The sequence below is a fragment of the Triticum dicoccoides genome, chromosome 4A (genome assembly GCF_002162155.2).
Source record: "Triticum dicoccoides isolate Atlit2015 ecotype Zavitan chromosome 4A, WEW_v2.0, whole genome shotgun sequence".
NCBI classification, from domain to species: domain Eukaryota; kingdom Viridiplantae; phylum Streptophyta; class Magnoliopsida; order Poales; family Poaceae; genus Triticum; species Triticum dicoccoides.
This window is the reverse complement of record NC_041386.1, coordinates 248,754,588-248,775,313: the sequence shown is the minus strand read 5'-3', so window position 1 is coordinate 248,775,313 and position 20,726 is coordinate 248,754,588. Positions and strand designations below refer to the sequence as shown.

The 20,726-nt window shown below is 50.0% G+C and overlaps 1 protein-coding gene across 1 annotated transcript in view; it reads left to right on the top strand.

Annotated features, from left to right (window-relative positions):
• Window positions 1-19,110, top strand: part of LOC119283493 — a 102,103-nt gene extending 82,993 nt beyond the window's left edge. The window contains exons 6-7 of the mRNA XM_037563019.1: window positions 18,860-18,965; window positions 19,058-19,110. Of these exons, the coding sequence (XP_037418916.1) occupies window positions 18,860-18,965; window positions 19,058-19,110 (159 nt within the window). The remainder of the gene's footprint in view (window positions 1-18,859; window positions 18,966-19,057) is intronic.
• Window positions 19,111-20,726: the final 1,616 nt, after the last annotated feature.

The window sequence follows — 20,726 nt, the reverse complement described above, 5'->3', positions numbered from 1 at the left end:
CAATCGATCGAATTTAGTTAGCAGCAGTAGCGAAGGAATCGCTCCATCGGGCTCAGTTAACAAGCATCGGTCGATCGCTCGGGTTCAGTAACGCATAGCCTGCAGTGCAATCGCTCGGGTTCATTTAGATCCCAATGCCTCGCTCGGGTTCAGTTAGAGCCAACGCCTCGCACACACGCGCGTACATGTATGAGAGAAACACGCATCGCTCGGCCCCCGACCTCCCACCGTAACCGGGAACTCCCCGAAATTTTCCTCCCTCTTGCTTCTACCACGGTTTTTTCTGTCATGGACGGCCCAAAGAATGTCATGCAGCTGCGTCTCCGGTCCGCCCAGGACGAAAAGCCCATTTTCTGTCATGATTTTTTGTCATAGAAGTAGGAGCCCACCACATCTATGATGATACCGGGTTTTGTCCCAATTATCGTCATAGAAGTGTCATCTGTATGACAGAAAAAAATTCGTTTGGCCCAAAATGTCACGGATGTGTCTTTTTTTTGTAGTGAGTCAGTCAGTTTGATACTCCAACGGTTAACTGAGAAACCGTAAAGGCCTCGTGTGTGTTGTAGCCCAACACCCCTCAAAAGAGGCCCAATAACCCATCCAAACCCCCTCCATCCTCTCGGCCATTCGATCACGATCGCGTGGCCAAAACCGCACTCCATTTGGACTTTCCTAGCTCCCTCTACCTATATAAACACCTCCCCCTCCGAAATTCGCAGTCGAAACCCTAAAAATCCTTCCCCGCCGCCACCGGACGTGTCCATCCAGGCCGGACACGCCCGCCCCGCCGCCCACAGCCAGTGGCATCGCACCACAAGTCGTCCGCCGACCCACGCACCACCGAGGCCCGCAGGGCCCAGATCCGGTCCCTATGGGCCTGCTCCTCGCCGCCGCCGCCCGAGGGCGACCCCGCCGCTCCGCCGTTGCCCGTCCGATGCCGGTTGCCGCGCCACCCAGCTCCTATCGCCGTCCGTCGCCTCGCCCCGGCAAGTTCCTCGTAGCCCGGCCTCTGCCGCGCCGGATCTAGCGAGATCCGCCCGGAACCGCTTCCTCCGCGAGCTCCCCGGACCTCGCCGACCTCTTCCCCAGCCCCGGCCTCCTCCGCACGTACTTCTCCGGCGGGAACTCCGGCGAACCTCGTTGTCCGTGCCAACCCTAGATCTGATCTGAAGCTGAGGTTGACTTCGAAATTTGCACTAAGTCCCAGTATTTTTCATCTCGTGTGCACTAGTTTGACCTAGCATAACTTCCTGCTCGCAACCCCGTTTTGGGCGTGCAATATATCAAAATGTTCATCGTGATGTGCTCTTCATTTAATTTCATTGTGACATGCTTGTTTGAGTAAAAATTGACCCCCAAATCACTGATGCAAGAGTACTATAAAATGTTAGGTGCTGATTCTTAGCAGAGTATGAGCATTTGCCATTTTTGCTACATTTGTTGGGTGCTGCATAAGGGCTTGAGCTCTACATGTGTTTTGGGCTATGCCATGCCATCTTTACAGGGGTGTACGCCATGTATTTTTGTGATCAATGTGGTGACTAGCACAAGCATGCAAAGTAGCTCTCGTAATATTGATGTTTTCAGGGACTTAGAATTTCACTAAGTCATTTCCCTGTTGTTATTTTTTATGCCATGTATTCATGTTGCTACAGAGAGATCCATGCTTCTTTTGAGTATGTTCAGTAAGGATGATTTGGACATATGGTTGTGCTCTATCCATCCATGCCCCTGTTTTCATTTATGGAGTGCCCTGGCATGACTCAAGCTTGCTCTACTTTTGCTATAAAATGTTCCTGGCAGATTGTTTACGTGTTAATCAATTTTGCCAAGGTTGTTGTAGTTGATCCATACATGTTATGAGTTTGTTCTTGCTTTGGTTAGCTTCATGAACATGTCTTCTTTCTGGTAGTATGCTTAGCTTGTCATGCAATGTCTTGTGATGAGTGAATCGAGCTCGCAAACATGCCTTCATAATTATGTTGATGCCATGACCAGTTTTCTGCTAAGTCTGAATCTGTTAATGAAACTTGCTATGTTTACATGGGTGCCATCATATTTTCTGTGCCCTTTTGGCTTATGGTCAGTAAGGGACTTTTGTTATATGCTTTGAGTAGATTCATGCCATGCCTTTTGTTGCTATGTTCAGTTCCTGTAGCATGTTGTTTGCTTGCTCTAAGCATTGCTTCCTGATGTTAATTCCTGACATGTTATTTTCACCAAGTCTGTGAAGCTGATATCTTTTGCACTTTTGCCATGCTTGTTTGAACCTGCTCTTGTGTGATTTAGCCGTAGCTCAGTGTTCATCTTTTGTCAAGCATCTTGAGTAGATCACCGCCATGTGCTTGGTTGCTATGTTGGAGTGCAGTAGCTTAGTTTCTTGTTGCATTCTAGATGGCATCGTGTTGTTAATCGCAGAATTGTGCCATTATTGTTTTGCTTGCCATTTGCAAACCGTGCATCCGATTCCGGTGATCTTTATATCGATTTAGACCGAAATCAACTCATATTTCCAGCGGCACACTTGGTTCGCCAAGTTGAGGCCTGGTTCAATCTTTTCCTTCCAGAGCACGCATATGCATTGCACATCACATCCCGCATATCATGTCATGTTTTGCATCATGTTGCTTGCGCATTGCACCGTGGTTGATTGTGGTTTCTTTTGCTATTGCTCTTGATTTGGGTAGAGCTGGGAGACGATTACGTGGTCGAGGAACCCGTTGAGTACGCTTACGAGGATCAAGCTTTCATCAGCTCAGAGAACTTTGCAAGCAAGATGGCCATACCCTCGAAATCACTTCTATCTTTGCTTGCTAGTTGCTCGCTCTTTTGCTATGCCGCGATACCTACCACTTGCTATATCATGCCTCCCATATTGCCATGTCAAGCCTCTAACCCACCTTTCCTAGCAAACCGTTGTTTGGCTATGTTACCGCTTTGCTCAGCCCCTCTTATAGCGTTGCTAGTTGCAGGTGAAGATGGAGTTTGTTCCTTGTTGGGACATGATTATTGTTGGGATATCATTATTATATCTTGTTTACATTAATGCATATATATACTTGGTAAAGGGTGGAAGGCTCGCCCTTATGCCTGGTGTTTTGTTCCACTCTTGCCGCCCTAGTTTCCGTCATACTGGTGTTATGTTCCTTGATTTTGCGTTCCTTACGCGGTTGTGTTATAATGGGAACCCCTTGAAAGTTCGCCTTGAATAAAACTCCTCCAGCAAGGCCCAACCTTGGTTTTACCATTTGCCACCTAAGCCTTTTTCCCTTGGGTTTCGCGGACTCAAGGGTCATCTTTATTTTAACCCCCCCCCCGGGCCAATGCTTCTCTAAGTGTTGTTCCAACCTGAGCGATGTCTGGCGCCCCCTAGGCAACCAGGGTCTATGCCAACCCGATGTCTTGCTCATCCGGTGTGCCTTGAGAACGAGATATGTGCAGATCCTATCGGGATTTGTCGGCACATTCGGGGCGGCTTTGTTGGTCTTGTTTTACCATTGTCGAAATGTCTTGTAAGCGGGATTCCGAGTCTGATCGGGTCTTCCTGGGAGAAGTAATATCCTTCGTTGACCGTGAGAGCTTGTGATGGGCTAAGTTGGGACACCCCTATAGGGTTTTGAACTTTCAAAAGCCGTGCCCGCGGTTATGGGCAGATGGGAATTTGTTAATGTCCGGTTGTAGAAAACTTCAAGCTTAACTTAATTAAAATGAATCAACCGCGTGTGTAGCCGTGATGGTCTCTTTTCGGCGGAGTCCGGGAAGAGAACAAGGTCTCGTGTTATGCTTGAACGTAAGTAGTTTCAGGATCACTTCTTGATCTTTGTAGCTTCTCGACCGTGCTTTGCTTCTCTTCTCGCTCTCATTTGCGTAAGTTAGCCACCATATTGATAGTGCTTGCTGCAGATCCACTTCACTACCTTTTCCTACCCATAAGCATAAATGGTCTTGATCGTGAGGGTGTGAGATTGTTGAGTCCCCGTGACTCACAGATTACTTCCAAAACTAGATGCAGGTGTCGATGATGCCAGGGCAGGGGACGCGACCGAACTCAAGTGGGAGTTCGACGAGGATTCAGGATGTAACTATGTTCCCTTTCCGGACGATCAGTAGTGGAGCCCAGTTGGGGCGATCGGGGATCTATGCATTTGGGGTTGTCTTTCTTTATTTGGTTCCATAGTTGGACCTTGATTGTATTCTGGATGATGTAATGCTATATTTATGTATTGTGTGAAGTGGCGATTGTAAGCCAACTCTTTATCCCTTTCTCATTCAGTACATGGGATGTGTAAACATTACCCCTCTTGCGACATGCCTACTATGCGGTTACGCATCTAAGTCGTGCTCCGACGCGTGGGAGATATACCCGCATTGTGGGTGTTACAAGTTGGTAATCAGAGCCTTCCCCGACTTAGGAGCCCCCTGCTTGATCGAATCGCTGACGTTGTTGAGTCTAGAAAAATGTTTTGAGTCTTATAGGATTATATATATTGGAGAGTAGGATTCTTTTTACTCCTCAGTCCCTTCGTCGCTCTGGTGAGGCCTCCTGGCGTAGAGTTTTGACTCTTCTCTTCTCAAATTTCACTAAAAAAATTAGGATCACGCGGGTATCTTGGAATCGTTCCGATGGTTTTGTGACGAGAACATTGTTCTTGGTGCCTCCTAACATTTAGGAGTTGTGGCAGTGTCCCAGGGAGTTGAGCTCCGAGGTGTTGTCGTCACAATTTTATCGTTGCAGTTCTGGAATACCTGAGTTCGCCGACATCAAAAATCTCTTTTACGCAGTTGTTGGTGAGATAACCTCGACGCCACCCAGTACTAGGGCGGGAGTTCTGGAGTATTGCCATAACTCGTATAACGGATGCTTTTCGAAGGTTGAGGTAAATGATTTCCGAAGGTTTCTTGGTTATGTGTTGAAGGATGGATACCGCTGGATGTAGGATTAGCTAGTTTTGGGTGAGATATTATGCTTCCCCTGTATCCCCAACACCTGATTGCATAACCAAAAAGTTTTGGGAGTTTCATAGGTGGGAATTCATGTAGCTCTAGTATTTCTTCCTACAGATATTTGGTTTGTGATTGGGTAATCCTTACCAATTATTTGTTCATATCCGTACCTTGTTGATTTTATTCTTCTATCTCTATTTAAGTGGCTTCTCAACTTTATGGAAGTGTGATCATTTACTTTGGAATTCATTTGTTCATCCTTGTTCGAATGTTAAAGCTATATGTTGCAATTTCGATCCATTGATTCAGCTTGAATATATGTATTTCAAGATGCTAACGGATGTCACCCTCTTCAGGATGGCTCCTCCAATGCGTCAGAATCCGGAACCTCCGCCACCACCTCCACCTCCGGAGGCATGGCAAGTTGTCATGGCCATCACCAATGCCAACACGCAGATGCTTTTGCAACTCTTGCAAGAGCGTAACCAAGGAAATCACGGCCAAGGCAACAATCAAGCTCAGTTTGCTACCCTCAATCAGTTCCTCGCAAACCAGTTGAAGTCCTTCAGTAACTGTGTCGAGGCCACAGACGTTGACGATTGGCTCGTGGATATCTGCAAACATTTTGAGTGTAGCAATGTCAGGCCTGAAGACTTTGTCAAGTTTGCTTCGTTCCAACTCAAAGACCAAGCTACTGAGTGGTATCAACAATACAAAGATTCCAGAGGAGGTCATGTGATTACCTGGGATGATTTCCGCCGAAACTTCAAACCTCACCACATTCCTCAAAGTGTTGCTGAGAGTAAGCGTGAGGAGTTCCGCAATCTCAAGCAAGGCAGCATGTCTGTTTACCAATACATCATCCTGTTTCAGAGGCTCGCTCGCTTCGCCAAACAAGACGTCCCTGACGAGAAGAGCATGATTTATCAATTCAGAGGTGGCCTCAGAGAAGATCTGCAACTAGCTCTCGTGCTTTTTGAGCCGGCCGAGTATCATGAGTTCTACAACATGGCACTAAAGCAAGAGGCTGCTCAGCTCAAGTGCGATGCTTCTAAGAAGAGAGTCAGGGATGCAACTCAATCGTCTTCTTCAACTCAAGTGGCAGCTAAGCGGCAAAAGTTCCGGTTGCCTCCTCCTCCTCCGTTCCGTCAGCCTTATCAGCAGAAGAGCAAAGGTGGCAATGGATCTTCCCACCCACCCAACCTAGGCTATCAGAACAAAGCTCCATCTCATGCTCCAAGGTCAAGTGCTCCGTATCACCGTCCACTCTCAGGGGTTACTTGCAACAAGTGTCAGCAGAAAGGGCACTACGTGAACAAATGCTTCAACCAGAGGCGCCTTCCGCCTCCTCCTCCTGTGAGATCTGCCAGCAATGCAGTGGTCAAGCATAATCCCAAGTCTGCAAAGGTCAACATGATGAACACAGCTCAGGCAGAGGACTCTTCAGAAGTGATCATGGGTAATCTTCCTGTTAATGATATTCCTACAAGAGTCTTATTTGATACTGGTGCATCTTTGTCATTCATATCAAAGCCTTTTGCACCCATGCATGATTTGCATACTGTCGATTTGCCTAAGCCGATAGCGGTTTCCTCTCCGGGTTTGTTCATGAACACCAAAATGATGGCTCCGGATGTTTCTATCAAGATGGGAGATTATAAATTTCTGTCTTCTCCAATGGTCCTTGGTAACTCGGATATTGATCTAATTCTCAGCATGGACTGGCTTTCTAAGCACAAGGCTCAGCTTGATTGTGCTGCCGGGCAGATTCAATTGACACACTCGTCTGAGGATGTGATCATCTATGCCACTCGTGATGATACCATTCGACTGTTTTCTCTCAATGAGAAGGGGGAGTTGAATGCCATCTCTCAGATTCCAGTCGTTTGTGAATATCAAGACGTCCTTCCAGAAGAGCTTCCAGGAATGCCTCCTCACCGGCCAGTTGAATTTTTCATCAATCTTAAGCCTGGCACGGAACCTGTTTGCAAATGTCCTTACAAGCTTGGACCAGAAGAGTTGAAGGAGCTGAAGAAACAACTCAATGTACAAGAGCGTATGGGTCTGATTCGACCGAGCTCTTCTCCATGGGGTTGTGGTGTTCTTTTTGTCAAGAAGAAGGATGGCACGGACCGACTCTGCGTCGACTATCGTCCATTGAACAAGAAGACCATAAAGAACAAGTACCCACTTCCCAACATCAAGGAGCTTTTCGAGCAACTCAAAGGTGCTCAAGTATTCTCTAAGCTTGACCTCCGTATGGGCTATCATCAGATTAGCATTCGTGAACAAGATATCCCCAAGACAGCATTCAGAACAAGCTATGGTTCCTATGAATACACTGTCATGTCTTTCGGCCTTGTCAACGCTCCTCCAACATTCTCTCGCATGATGAACTTCATCTTCAACCCTTACACAAATGATTTCTTCTTGGTGTATCTCGATGATATTTTGGTCTTTTCCAAGAACAAGGAGGATCATGCCAAGCATTTGAGATTGGTGCTGGACAAACTCAGAGAACATCAGTTCTATGCGAAGTTTTCAAAGTGCGAGTTTTGGCTCGATGAGGTTCTCTACCTTGGAAATATCATCTCCGCCAAGGGTATAGCTGTTAATCCTGAGAAGGTGTCTACAATTGTGAATTGGGAAGCGCCTCAGAATGTCAAGCAGCTCCGTAGTTTCCTTGGGCTTGCAAGCTATTGTCGAAGATTCGTTGAGAATTTCTCTAAGATTGCAAAGCCTCTTTCCAACCTCCTCCAGAAGCATGTGAAGTATGTCTGGACGCCTGAATGTGACGTGGCTTTCAACACCCTCAAAGACAAGTTAGTCACAGCTCCAGTTCTGACTCCTCCTGATGAATCCAAACCATTTGAAGTTTTCTGTGATGCCTCCCTGCAAGGTCTCGGTGATGTGTTAATGCAAGAGAAGAAAGTTGTGGCCTATACCTCTCGCCGGTTGAAGCCCAACGAAAAGAACTACCCCACTCATGACCTCGATTTGGCGGCAGTTGTCCATGCTCTTTTAACATGGAGACATCTGTTGTTGGGAAGGAAAGTGGACATCTTCACTGATCATAAGAGTCTCAAGTACATCTTCGCTCAGCCCAACCTCAACCTCAGGCAGACTCGTTGGGTTCAAATGATTCAAGAGTATAATCCGAGTATTGAATATACTCCAGGCAAGGCCAATGTCATTGCTGACACTTTGAGCAGGAAGTCTTACTGCAACAGCTTAATTCTCAATCCCTTCCAACCGGATCTTTGTGAAGCTTTCCGCAAACTTAATCTCCAAGTTGTTCCCCCAGGATTCCTTGCCAACCTCCAAGTCTCTCCTACTTTGGAAGATCAGATTCGTGAGGCTCAAATTCTTGATGCAATGGTAAAGAAGGTGAAGAATGGGATTGCCAAGAGCCAACCCAAGTACAAGTGTTATCGCCTTGATGACAAAGATACTCTATTCTTCAAGGATCGAATTGTTGTTCCTAAAGGTGACCTTCGTAAATTCATTATGAACGAGGCTCACAATTCACTCCCATCTATTCATCCTGGAAGTACGAAGATGTACCATGACCTCAAGCAGTCGTATTGGTGGACTCGAATGAAGCAAGAAATTGCATAGTTTGTGAATGAATGTGATGTCTGCAGAACAGTGAAAGCAGAACACAAACGACCAGCTGGTCTCCTCCAACCTCTTGCCATTCCAAAATGGAAGTTTGACCACATTGAGATGGACTTCGTGATGGGATTTCCCAAGTCCAAGCGTGGAAATGATGCTATCTTTGTTGTCATCGACAAGCTTACTAAAGTGGCTCATTTTCTTCATATCAAAGAATCTATCATAGCAGCTCAGTTGGCAGAGCTATATACCTCCAGGATTGTCTCTTTGCACGGCATTCCACAGTTGATATCTTCAGATCGTGGAAGTATCTTTACTTCTAAGTTCTGGGATTCCTTCCAGAAGGCCATGGGCACCAACATTCGCTTCAGCACAGCCTTCCATCCTCAAACTAGTGGACAAGTCGAGCGAGTAAATCAAATTCTTGAAGATATGCTCAGGGCTTGTGTCATTTCTTTCGGTATGAAGTGGGAAGATTGTCTTCCATATGCCGAGTTCTACAACAATAGCTTCCAAGTGAGTTCGGGCAAGGCCCCATTCGAGATTCTCTATGGCAGAAAGTGTCGTACTCCTCTTAATTGGTCAGAGATTGGTGAACGCCAACTTCTTGGCAATGACTTAATCACAGAAGCTGAAGAAATGTGTAAAGTGATCCGTGAAAATCTCAAAGCCGCGCAATCGCGCCAGAAGAGTTACTATGATAGCAAGCATCGTGACTTAGCTTTCGAGATAGGAGACCATGTCTACCTCCGCATCTCTCCAATGAAAGGCACTCGTCGCTTTGGTATCAAAGGGAAGCTTGCCCCTAGATACGTGGGTCCTTTCAAGATCATTGTCAAAAGAGGCGATCTCGCCTATCAACTTGAGCTTCCATCAAACTTTGCAAATGTGCACGACGTGTGTCGTGGTATTTCTCACGGGGGGCTTGCGAGTCGATAGATGCCACAAGGGCTTAATGTGTGGGTAAGACTGCTGCTGATAGGACCGGGAGCGGGTATGCGAGTAGCACGCGGTGGTTTACCCAGCTTCGGAGCTCTCCGTAGAGATAATACTCCTACTGTTGCATGTCTGAGTGTATCTGGTATATCTGGTACAGAGTTGCTCCTGGAGCTGTATTTGAGATTAGTGCCAAGGGCATCTGATCTCGTATATGCATGCGCATGGCCGGCTCTAGTGGCCAAGTATGGTCGTGGCTCTTGGCCGTGAGTGGCCTTGTGGCCAAAATGGATGTGGCGTGTGTGAGTGTGGGGGTGTGTGCTCATCCTGGATGGATGGATGGATGCTCATATATATAGTGTGGCTAGCTTATCATCTAAGCTAAGTGGTGGCATGGGCAAGGCATGGTGGGGTGTCATGCTTGTCCCCTATGTCACTTCATAAATAGTGCCAGGGGACAAGTGACACTATACATGATGACTGAGATGACGCGTGAATAGTGCTCGGGTACATCCATCTCGTCGGTGTCTTGTCGGTGCCGGGTCGGGCTGCAGTCGGCAGCCGGCTGGTTGGCGCAGTCGGCAGCCGGCTGGTTGGCGCAGTCAGAAGCCGGCACGCAGACTGAGGGGCTTTGCTAGCCCCGATGTCTTGAAATATCGTCTTGCCGTCTTCAGGGTATCCGTGTCCAATTACTCCGACAGTAGCCCCCAAGCCTCCGGGCAACTTGGCAAAGTTGGGCGGAGGTTTTTTGGCAAATGTTCATGGAAATGATCATAAAAAGGACAAAGTTAGTCCACGCAAATATATCATATGCTTGCTTTTAGTATTGCAAGTTTTATGTGGAGGGTGTCGACTCGGTTTCGTCCGAGCCCCCTTCAATCTTTTTCATGTTCCCTCCACTTTTTGGCTTGTGCTCTTGCTTGCCGGATAGCCGCTCTGCAGTCTGTGGCTGAGAGTGGGCCGCGAAGTGGAGTGTACAGTACTCAGAGTCTGGGAGCAGATTCAACCGAGTAGATACTTGTAAAGGAAACGGTCGGGTCGCCTGAACGTTTTTCTTCCCGGGCGTTTTTCGCGTGGGTGGCCTCCAGCGTTCACTCTTGCTAGTCGGACAGCCACTCTGCGGTCTATGTCTAAGAGTGGGCCTTTGGTACCGTGCACGGTACTAAGCCGTCTGTGGGAACTAACGTCTCAGGCCAAGCGGCCAGCCCCCGGGCCAACTCTGGCTGGCGCCGAGGCGAATAGTGATGCTACTGTAATAAAATGCGGAGACAGCCCCCGAGTATCGCTCGTGGTTATGCATGCTTGCGTGGTGCAAAAAATATGCGGGTGAGGATCTCACATTGATTTTCGTGTAGGCGCGGTCGTCGAAGACAGCCGGCGCGATTCGGCGCTCGCGGAGCACGTCGGCGCACCCGCTGGGTGAAGCCTTCGAGCCTCCGAGTGCTCGAAGGGGGGTCCCGGCTGGTCAGGATCGACCGGCCAGGCGGCGAGGCGTCTTGCAGTGCCCCTTTTTTTCTGCCGGCTGCTGACAGCCGGACAAAACTCTTCTCTTGTCTGCAATCTTCGCGGGGGCGCGTCAGCGCACCCACTGGGTGTAGCCCCCGAGATTCGGGCCGACTGTTGAGCAGTCAGGCCGGATCTACCGGCAACTACTTTGTCTTCTCTCGCGCGGGGGCACGTCAGCGCACCCGCTGGGTGTAGCCCCCGAGATTCGGGCCGACCGCTGAGCAGTCGGGCCGGATCTCCCGGCAACTACTTTGTCTTCTTTCTCACGGGGGCGCGTCAGCGCACCCGCTGGGTGTAGCCCCTGAGATTCGGGCCTACTGCTGAGCAGTCGGGCCGGATTTTCCGGCAACTACTTTGTCTTCTCTTCGTGGGGGCGCGTCAGCGCACCCGCTGGGTGTAGCCCCCGAGATTCGGGCCGATTGCTGAGCAGTCGGGCCGGATCTCCCGGCAACTACTTTCTCTTCTTCTTTTTCTTCTTCAGCCGGCTGGACAGGCAGACTCCGACATAGCAGTCGGGATTTTTGCAGCCGGCCTAGGCAGCCAGCGGTAGGACGCACATTTCTTTCTTCTGCTTCGTTTCTTGGACGTCCACTATTTTTTTAGCCAGCTTTTTCTTCTCGTTTCTTTCTAACCGGCTTCACACGGGGAGCCGGACCCTTCTTTCTCTCTTTTTTCTTTTTTCGATGGGGAGTCGGCCTTGACTTTTCTAGCCAGCTCGTACACGCGCAGCCGCCTCCACCTCTTTTCATCAAGCCAGCCTTGTCTTTCTCTTCCAACCGGCTTTGAGTAGTCGGACACAGCTCTTCATTTTATTTTTTATTTTGCACAACTGGCGCATTGTGTTGACCCAGCCGGCTCTTTCTTTCTGTTCTCCCCTTCCCTGAGCAGTCGGCAGGAGCGGGGCGGCAGCAGCCGGCGTCTGGGTCGCGGCAGAAGCCGGCAGGCCAGGAAGCAGGCGGAAGCCGGCTGCTGGCAGGAGCAGCAAGCCGGCGGGCGCGGGGGCCGGATCCGGCACGGGAGGCCAGCAGCCGGCGGGCGCGGAGGCCGGAGCTGGGCCCGGCGCAGGCATAACCAGACGGGCCGGGTGCTGGAGAGGCTGGCGCCGAGGTGGCGACGCGAGGCGTGCAGGGCAGGAGGCGGCTTGTAGCAGCGGCCGGCTGGGGGCGATGCAGGGTGGGCGCAGCCAGCGGAGCTGGAAGGCCACCAGGCGCGGGACTCGGCATCCTGGTGCGGGAGCGGAGCAGCCGGCCGGGGAGGCAGCCGGTGCGGCGCGTGGCGGAGATGGCCGGGGCCGGGAGATGGGCAGCCGGCCGTGGGGCGAGCGACGTGGGCTAGCGCGGGGCCCGGCCATGGGTCGGGCACGCGACACGGGCGAAGCCGGCGCGCAGGGGCGGCTGGAGCGGCGCAGAGGAGCGCACAGGAGCGGCTGTGGCGGCAAGGAGGCGGAGGCGGGCCCGTGGCGACCAAGCGGACGGACACGGAGGCGGTCGGGTTGCGGAGGCGCGCGCGGAGCCGGACGGAGGAGGCCGGGCGAGTGGGCGGAGCCGGAGGAGGCCGGACCCGGCAGCCGGCGCCTGGGAGGCGTCGAACCGGACGGGAGCAGGGACGCCGCGGGAGGAGGCCCGGCGCGCGGGACGCAGGCGCGGAGCAGCAGCCCGGCCCTGCACATGGGCGCAGCAGTCCAGTCATGCTGGGGACGGAGCAAGCGCCCGTCGCTGCTGCTCAAAGCTCGAGCATTGTCTGGGCATAGTCTGAGTAATATCTGACTATTGTCTGTCTCGTGTATGAGAATGGTCTGGGTAGTATCTGTGTAGTGTATGGTCAATGGTTTGACCATTGGTGACTAGCATCTAGCTAGCAAGCATAGATGATATATGGAGGAGTGAGCGTGTGTTTTGGCCGGAGCAAGCCGCAACGCGGAGGGAAGCAAACGCGAGCAGCGCGTGGATGGCCACGGCCGACCGAAACGAAGCCCGCGCGCGGCACGCGCGCGGACTGACGGCCGACGTTGCGGTGCTGATGACGAAGGCGCGGCTAACGGCGAGGACGCGCCGCCCCTCACGGCCATTCCGGGGGCGTGTCGATATCGAGCCCCAGACCGCTATCAAAGAGACGGCGCGACGCCGCGGTGGTGAAGACGAAGAGGCCGACGGCGAGGACGCGCCACCCCTCGCGGCCGCTCCGGGGGCGGGTCAATGTCGAGCCCCCGAGCGCTACCGGAGAGACGGCGCGACGCCGCGGCGGAGGCGATGAAGAAAAAAGGGTCCCGCCCGGACAGCGAAACCAGCAGCAGCGTGGTAGCATAGTAGTAGTACCGCCCCACGGTGGGCGCCAACTATCGTGGTATTTCTCACGGGGGGCTTGCGAGTCGACAGATGCCACAAGGGTTTAGTGTGTGGGTAAGACTGCTGCTGATAGGCCCGGGAGCAGGTATGCGAGTAGCACGCGGTGGTTTACCCAGCTTCGGAGCTCTCCGTAGAGATAATACTCCTAATGCTGCATGTCTGAGTGTATCTGGTATATCTGCTATAGAGTTGCTCCTGGAGCTGTATCTGAGATCAGTGCCAAGGGCATCTGATCTCGTATATGCATGCGCATGGCCGGCTCTAGTGGCCAAGTATGGCCGTGGCTCTTGGCCGTGAGTGGCCTTGTGGCCAAAATGGATGTGGCGCGTGTGAGTGTGGGGGTGTGTGCTCATCCTAGATGGATGGATGGATGCTCATATATATAGTGTGGCTAGCTTATCATCTAAGCTAAGTGGTGGCATGGGCAAGGCATGGTGGGGTGTCATGCTTGTCCCCTGTGTCACTTCATAAATAGTGCCAGGGGACAAGTGACACTATACATGATGACTGAGATGACGCGTGAATAGTGCTCGGGTACATCTGTCTCATCGGTACCGGGTCGGGCTGCAGTCGGCAGCCGGCTGGTTGGCGCAGTCGGCAGCCGGCTGGTTGGTGCAGTCGGTAGTCGGCTGGTTGGCGCAACCGGCAGCCGGCTGGTTGGCGCAGTTGGCAGCCGGCAGGCAGACTGAGGGGCTTTGCTAGCCCCGATGTCTTGAAATATCATCTTGCCGTCTTCGGGGTATCCGTGTCCAATTACTCCGACAACGTGTTTCACGTGTCACAGCTTCGCAAGTGTTTCAAGACTCCTGACCTCACCATCAACTCCGAAGAGATTGATCTCCAAGAAGACCTGTCTTATCATGAGCATCCTGTTGCTATTCTTGAAGAAACTAAGCGCAAGACTCACAACAAGTCTATCAAATTCCTAAAAGTGAAGTGGTCACACCATTCTGACCAAGAAGCCACCTGGGAACGCGAGGACCACCTTCGTTCCGAATACCCAGAGTTCGTTCAGTCCTAGATCTCGGGACGAGATCCTTTCGAAGTGGTGGAGTGTTGTAACACCCCGGATGTAAATTACCATATTTGTACTCCAACTCTTGCCATTTTCGGCTCTAAGTTATGAGTTTTCCCCGTGGTTGGGTTTTGTATTCGTTTTGCATTTTGTCCATGTCATGCATTTCATATCATGTGCATCTCATTTGCATACGTGTTTGTCTCATGCATCCGAGCATTTTCCCCATTGTTCGTTTTGCAATCTGACACTCCTACGTCCTTCGGCGCCCCCTTTTGTCTCTTTTTGTGCGGATGTTAAACTTTCTCGAAATGGACCGAGATTTGCCAAGCGGCCTTGGTACACCACCGGTAGACCGCGTGTCAAGTTTCGTGCCATTTGCAGTCCGTTTGATACTCCAACGGTTAACCGAGGAACCGTAAAGGCCTCATGTGTGTTGTAGCCCAACACCCCTCCAAATTGGCCCAGTAACCCATCCAAACCCCCTCCATCCTCTCGGCCATTCGATCACGATCGCGTGGCCGAAAACCGCACTCCATTTGGACTTTCCTAGGTCCCTCTACCTATATAAACACCTCCCCCTTCGAAATTCGCAGTCCAAACCCTAAAAATCCTTCCCCGCCGCCACCGGACGTGTCCGTCCCAGCCGGACACGCCCGCAGCCAGTGGCATCGTGCCATGTGTCCGCCGTCGACCCGCGCGCTGCCGAGGCCCGCAGGGCCCCCTTCCTGCCGCCGCCGCCCGAGGGCGACCCCGCCGCTCCGTCGCTGCCCATCCGACGCTGGTCGCCGCGCCACCCAGCTCCGGTCGCCGTCCGCCGCCTCGCCCCGACAAGTTCCCCGTTGCCCGGCCTCCGCCGCACCGGATCTAGCGAGATCCGGTCGGAACCGCTTCCTCCGCGAGCTCCCCGGAGCTCGCCGACCTCTTCCCCAGCCCCGGCCTCCTCCTCGCGTACTTCTCCGGCAGGAACTCCGGCAAACCTCGCTGTTCGTGCCAACCCTAGATCTGATCTGAAGCTAAGGTTGACATCAAAATTTCCACTAAGTCCCGGTATTTTTCATCTCGTGTGCACTTGTTTGAGCTAGCATAGCTTCCTGCTCGCAACTCCGTTTTGGGCGTGCAATATATCAACATGTTCATCGTGATGTGCTCTTCATTTCATTTCATTGTGACATGCTTGTTTGAGTCCATATTGATGCCCAAATCACTAATGCAAGAGTGCTATAAAATGTTAGGTGCTGATTCTTAGCAGAGTATGAGCATTTGCCACTTTTGCCACATTTGTTGGGTGTTGCATATGGGCTTGAGCTCTACATGTGTTTTGGGCTATGCCATGCCATCTTTATAGGGGTGTACGCCATGTATTTTTGTGATCAATGTGGTGACTAGCACAAGCATGCAAAGTAGCTCTCGTAATATTGCTGTTTTCAGGGACTTAGAATTTCACTAAGTCATTTCCCTGCTGTTATTTTTTATGCCATGTATTCGTGTTGCTACAGAGAGATCCATGCTTCTTTTGAGTATGTTCAGTAAGGATGATTTGGACATATGGTTGTGCTCTATCCATCCATGCCCCTATTTGCATTTATGGAGTGCCCTAGCATGACTCAATCTTGCTCTACTTTTCCTATAAAATGTTTCTGGCAGATTGTTTATGTGTTAATCAATTTTGCCAAGGTTGTTGTAGTTGATCCATGCATGCTATGAGTTTGTTCTTGCTTTGGTTAGCTTCATGAACATGTCTTCTTTCTGGTAGTATGCTTAGCTTGTCATGCAATGCCTTGTGATGAGTGAATCGAGCTCGCAAACATGCCTTCATAATTTTTTTGATGCCATGTCCAGTTTTCTGCTAAGTTTGGACCTGTTAACGAAACTTGCTATGTTTACATGGGTGCCATCATATTTTCTGTGCCCTTTTTGCTTATGGTCAGTAAGGGACTTTTGTTATATGCTTTGAGTAGATTCATGCCATGACTTTTTTTGCTATGTTCTCTTCCTATAGCATGTTGTTTGCTTGCTCTATACATGGCTTCCTGATATTATTCCTGGCATGTTAGTATTTTCACCAAGTCTGTGAAGCTGATATCTTTTGCACTTTTGTCATGCTTGTTTGAACCAGCTCTTGTGTGATTTAGCTATAGCTCAGTGTTCATATTTTGTCAAGCATCTTGAGTAGATCACTTCCATGTGCTTTGTTGCTATGTTGGAGTGCAGTAGCTTAGTTTTTTGTTGCATTCTAGATGGCATCGTGCTGTTAATCGCAGAATTGTGCCATTTTTTTGCCTGCCATTTGCAAACCGTGCATCCGATTCCGGTGATCTTTATATCGATTTTGACCGAAATCAACTCATCTTTCCAGCGGCACACTTGGTTTGCCAAGTTGAGGCCTGGTTCAATCTTTTCCTTTCGGAGCACGCATATGCATTGCATAGCACATCCCGCATATCATGTCATGTTTTGCATCATGTTGCTTGCGCATTGCACTGTGGTTGATTGTGGTTTCTTTTGCTTGTGCTCTTGCTTTGGGTAGAGCCGGGAGACGATTACGTGATCGAGGAACCCGCTGAGTACGCTTACGAGGATCAAGCTTTCGTCAGCTCGAAGAACTTTGCAGGCAAGATGACCATACCCTCGAAATCACTTCTATCTTTGCTTGCTAGTTGCTCGCTCTTTTGCTATGCCGCGATACCTACCACTTGCTATATCATGCATCCCATATTGCCATGTCAAGCCTCTAACCCACCTTTCCTAGCAAACCGTTGTTTGGCTATGTTATTGTTACCGCTTTGCTTAGCCCCTCTTATAGCGTTGCTAGTTGTAGGTGAAGATGGAGTTTGTTCCTTGTTGGAACATGATTATTGTTGGGATATCATTATTATATCTTGTTTACATTAATGCATGTATATACTTGGTAAAGGGTGGAAAGCTCGGCCTTATGCCTGGTGTTTTGTTCCACTCTTGCCGCCCTAGTTTCCGTCATACCGGTGTTATGTTCCTTGATTTTGCATTCCTTACGCGGTTGGGTTATAATGGCAACCCCTCGGCAGTTCGCCTTGAATAAAACTCCTCCAGCAAGGCCCAACCTTGGTTTTACCATTTACCACCTAAGCCTTTTCACTTAGGTTTCGCGGACTCAATGGTCATCTTTATTAACCCCCCGGGCCAGTGCTTCTCTAAGTGTTGGTCCAACCTGAGCGATGACCGGCGCCCCTTAGGCACCCAGGGTCTATGCCAACCCGACGTCTTGCTCATCCGGTGTGCCCTGAGAACAAGATATGTGCAGCTCCTATCAGGATTTGTCGGCACATTCGGGTGGCTTTGCTGGTCTTGTTTTACCATTGTCGAAATGTCTTTAACCAGGATTCCGAGTCTGATCGGGTCTTCCTGGGAGAAGGAATATCCTTCGTTGACCGTGAGGGCTTGTGATGGGCTAAGTTGGGACACCCCTGCAGGGTTTTGAACTTTCAAAAGTTGTGCCCGTGGTTATGGGCAGATGGGAATTTGTTAATGCCCGGTTGTAGAAAACTTGAAGCTTAACTTAATTAAAATGAATCAACCGCGTGTGTAGCCATGATGGTCTCTTTTCGGTGGAGTCTGGGAAGAGAACATGGTCTCGTGTTATGCTTGAACGTAAGTAGTTTCAGGATCACTTCTTGATCTTTGTAGCTTCTCGACCATGCTTTGCTTCTCTTCTCGCTCTCATTTGCGTAAGTTAGCCACCATATATGCTAGTGCTTGCTGCAGATCCACTTCACTACCTTTTCCTAGCCATAAGCTTAAATAGTCTTGATCGCGAGGGTGTGAGGTTGCTGAGTCCCCGTGACTCACAGATTACTTCCAAAACCAGATGCAGGTGCCGATGATGCCAGGGCAGGGGACGCGACCGAACTCAAGTGGGAGTTCGACGAGGATTCATGACGTTACTATGTTTCCTTTCCGGACGATTAGTAGTGGAGCCCAGTTGGGGCGATCGGGGATCTATGCATTTGGGGTTGTCTTTCTTTATTTGGTTTCGTAGTCAGACCTTGATTGTATTCTGGATGATGTAATGCTATACTTATGTATTGTGTGAAGTGGCGATTGTAAGCCAACTCTTTATCCCTTTCTTATTCAGTACATGGGATGTGTAAAGATTACCCCTCTTGCGACATGCCTACTATGCGGTTATGCCTCTAAGTCGTGCTCCGACACGTGTGAGATATAGCCGCATCGTGGGTGTTACACTATTAGCACTAGATATATCTAGCAGCCCTCAATGGATAAGTAAAAAGTAACTTGTCTGAAGACCTATAGCACTGCAGACGTGTACCATGAGTGTAAACCATAGCATCCCCCAAGCCCCGAGTTAGATACAAAGATCTTACTCGGGCGTCTTAGTGAGGAACGAAAAAATAAATGAGAGTGAATACACAGTAGCCCCCAAGACCCTCATCAGATTGACAAAGCCGATCAAGGGATCGATGTCATTCGAGATAACTAAAAGTGTCTTTCTCAGGTTTCGGCCTCGGTGTCAACATCCAACTTGAAAGAGCTCAACCATAAGCTTGATCGGTCCGAGAAGGACATGTATCTACTTAAGAACCAGATGAAGCAGGCTCAAGGTAAATACCAAAAGCTTAAGTACCTTAAAACTGTACTTAAGTTGATGATGTAGATTCATTGAGTTTGAAATCATATATTAATTTATCTATAGCTTCCTCCTTGGAGCTTGAGATGCTTCGGTCCGAGCTGCAAAAGGCTCGATAGGACATCGAGAAACAGAAGGCTACCGTGAAGCAGGCCAGCGAAGAGCTGGCCCAGGAGAAAGAGGTTGGCAGGAAGCATGCGGACCAGGGCATGGAGGTCGCAGAAGACCTGAAGGGGCTGTATCTCAGCATGACGCCCTTCAGGAAGGAAAGGACAAGCTATCCTCCGAGCTTGCAATGGCGAGCTCGGCCTATAAGGAGGCCATGACCCAGGCTCGGGAGGATTGCGAAGTGCTTCAACAAGTGAGGCAAATCACCGCTAGTAAGCCATATCTGCTTCGCTGTGTTTTCATTGACATCAGATTTGCCCATCTTACGCAAATCTGGCGTTCTTCAGTGACCTCTAGGGACCTATCATGGAGTGCTTCGGACGCCGGCTTCTACTACGCTGCCCGTCCTGATGATTCCGTGTAAAAGACATTTTGGGATCAATTCCAGGTGCCCGAGCATCCGCCTCTTCTGAACAATCGTATGAAGCAGCCGATGGAGCTATTTTGCACGGTGGGGCCGGTGATGGAAGACATCTGTATCAACCTCTGGCTGCAGGAGTCGATGCTAACCAGCTTCTTCGGCTTGGTGCATAGGTTGTGGGATGCCAGCCCCCAGGTAGAGAATTGTAAGCGGTCGGCCTGCTTGGAAGGCGCTGCGCGGGCATATGTGTAAGTAATGGCGCATTATCCGAAGATTGAGCCACTAGACATTGCTTTCGGGCCTCCAGGATGAAAGAATCAGACGCCCGAACAATATCTGGCTGAGGTCCAGGAAGGCGCTTGGGTGATCGAGGCACGGTGCGGGGAGTATGAGATGCGGTTCTGAAGGTCCCTCGGTATGCCGAGGAGAAAATGTGTATAAGACAAGTAATATTATGCTTATCAATTGTTTTTATCCGACGTGTTACTTTGACTCCTATGCGAGCGTGTTCAAATCGAAAAGTGGTCGGTAGTCCGCTTCCACCCCCTTGTAGATACTACATGGGGTGTTCCTAAAAATTCATTAACCCTTAGTCAATGTCTTAGTGTCCTTAGGTGGTTGCGTATTTAGAGGAACAAGGCAATCAGACTAGAGTGGCTTTATAACTTTCACTTAGTCATAGGAGTTCGACTTGTGGGGTAGTTGACCTAGCCCCCGGTGTAGTGGTGATCAGTTTAGCCGAGGTGCACCTGCCTTAACACATTGGTTCTTATGACAAGAACCCTTAATTTAGCATGACGCAACCACTAACAGTTTCTAGTTTGACACTGTCTTCGGATCGCCGACCAGTTTATGCTTATCATGACAGTCAATTTTCGGCTTTCTCCACTGAGGTGCTTGACCATTTGAGCTGGAAGCGCAATCGTAGTGGTTCTTGCTTTACACTCCTAGCCAAACAAAGCGGAACGTAGGAGGCCAGCACAGGAGCCGGACAACCCAATCATTTACCAAATTCACAATTCAAAACCGATGCATATAGTGCCATATCCAAGACGCCGAACAGTTATTGGACTTGAACATAGGCTCAATTGTAAACCTGACCACTGGTTGAAAGCTGGACTCATCTATATATTTCATATGGTTTGTATATATTTCTACGAGTCAAGGACGAAAAACCAACACATAAATTTGTGCAAGGATTGAAAA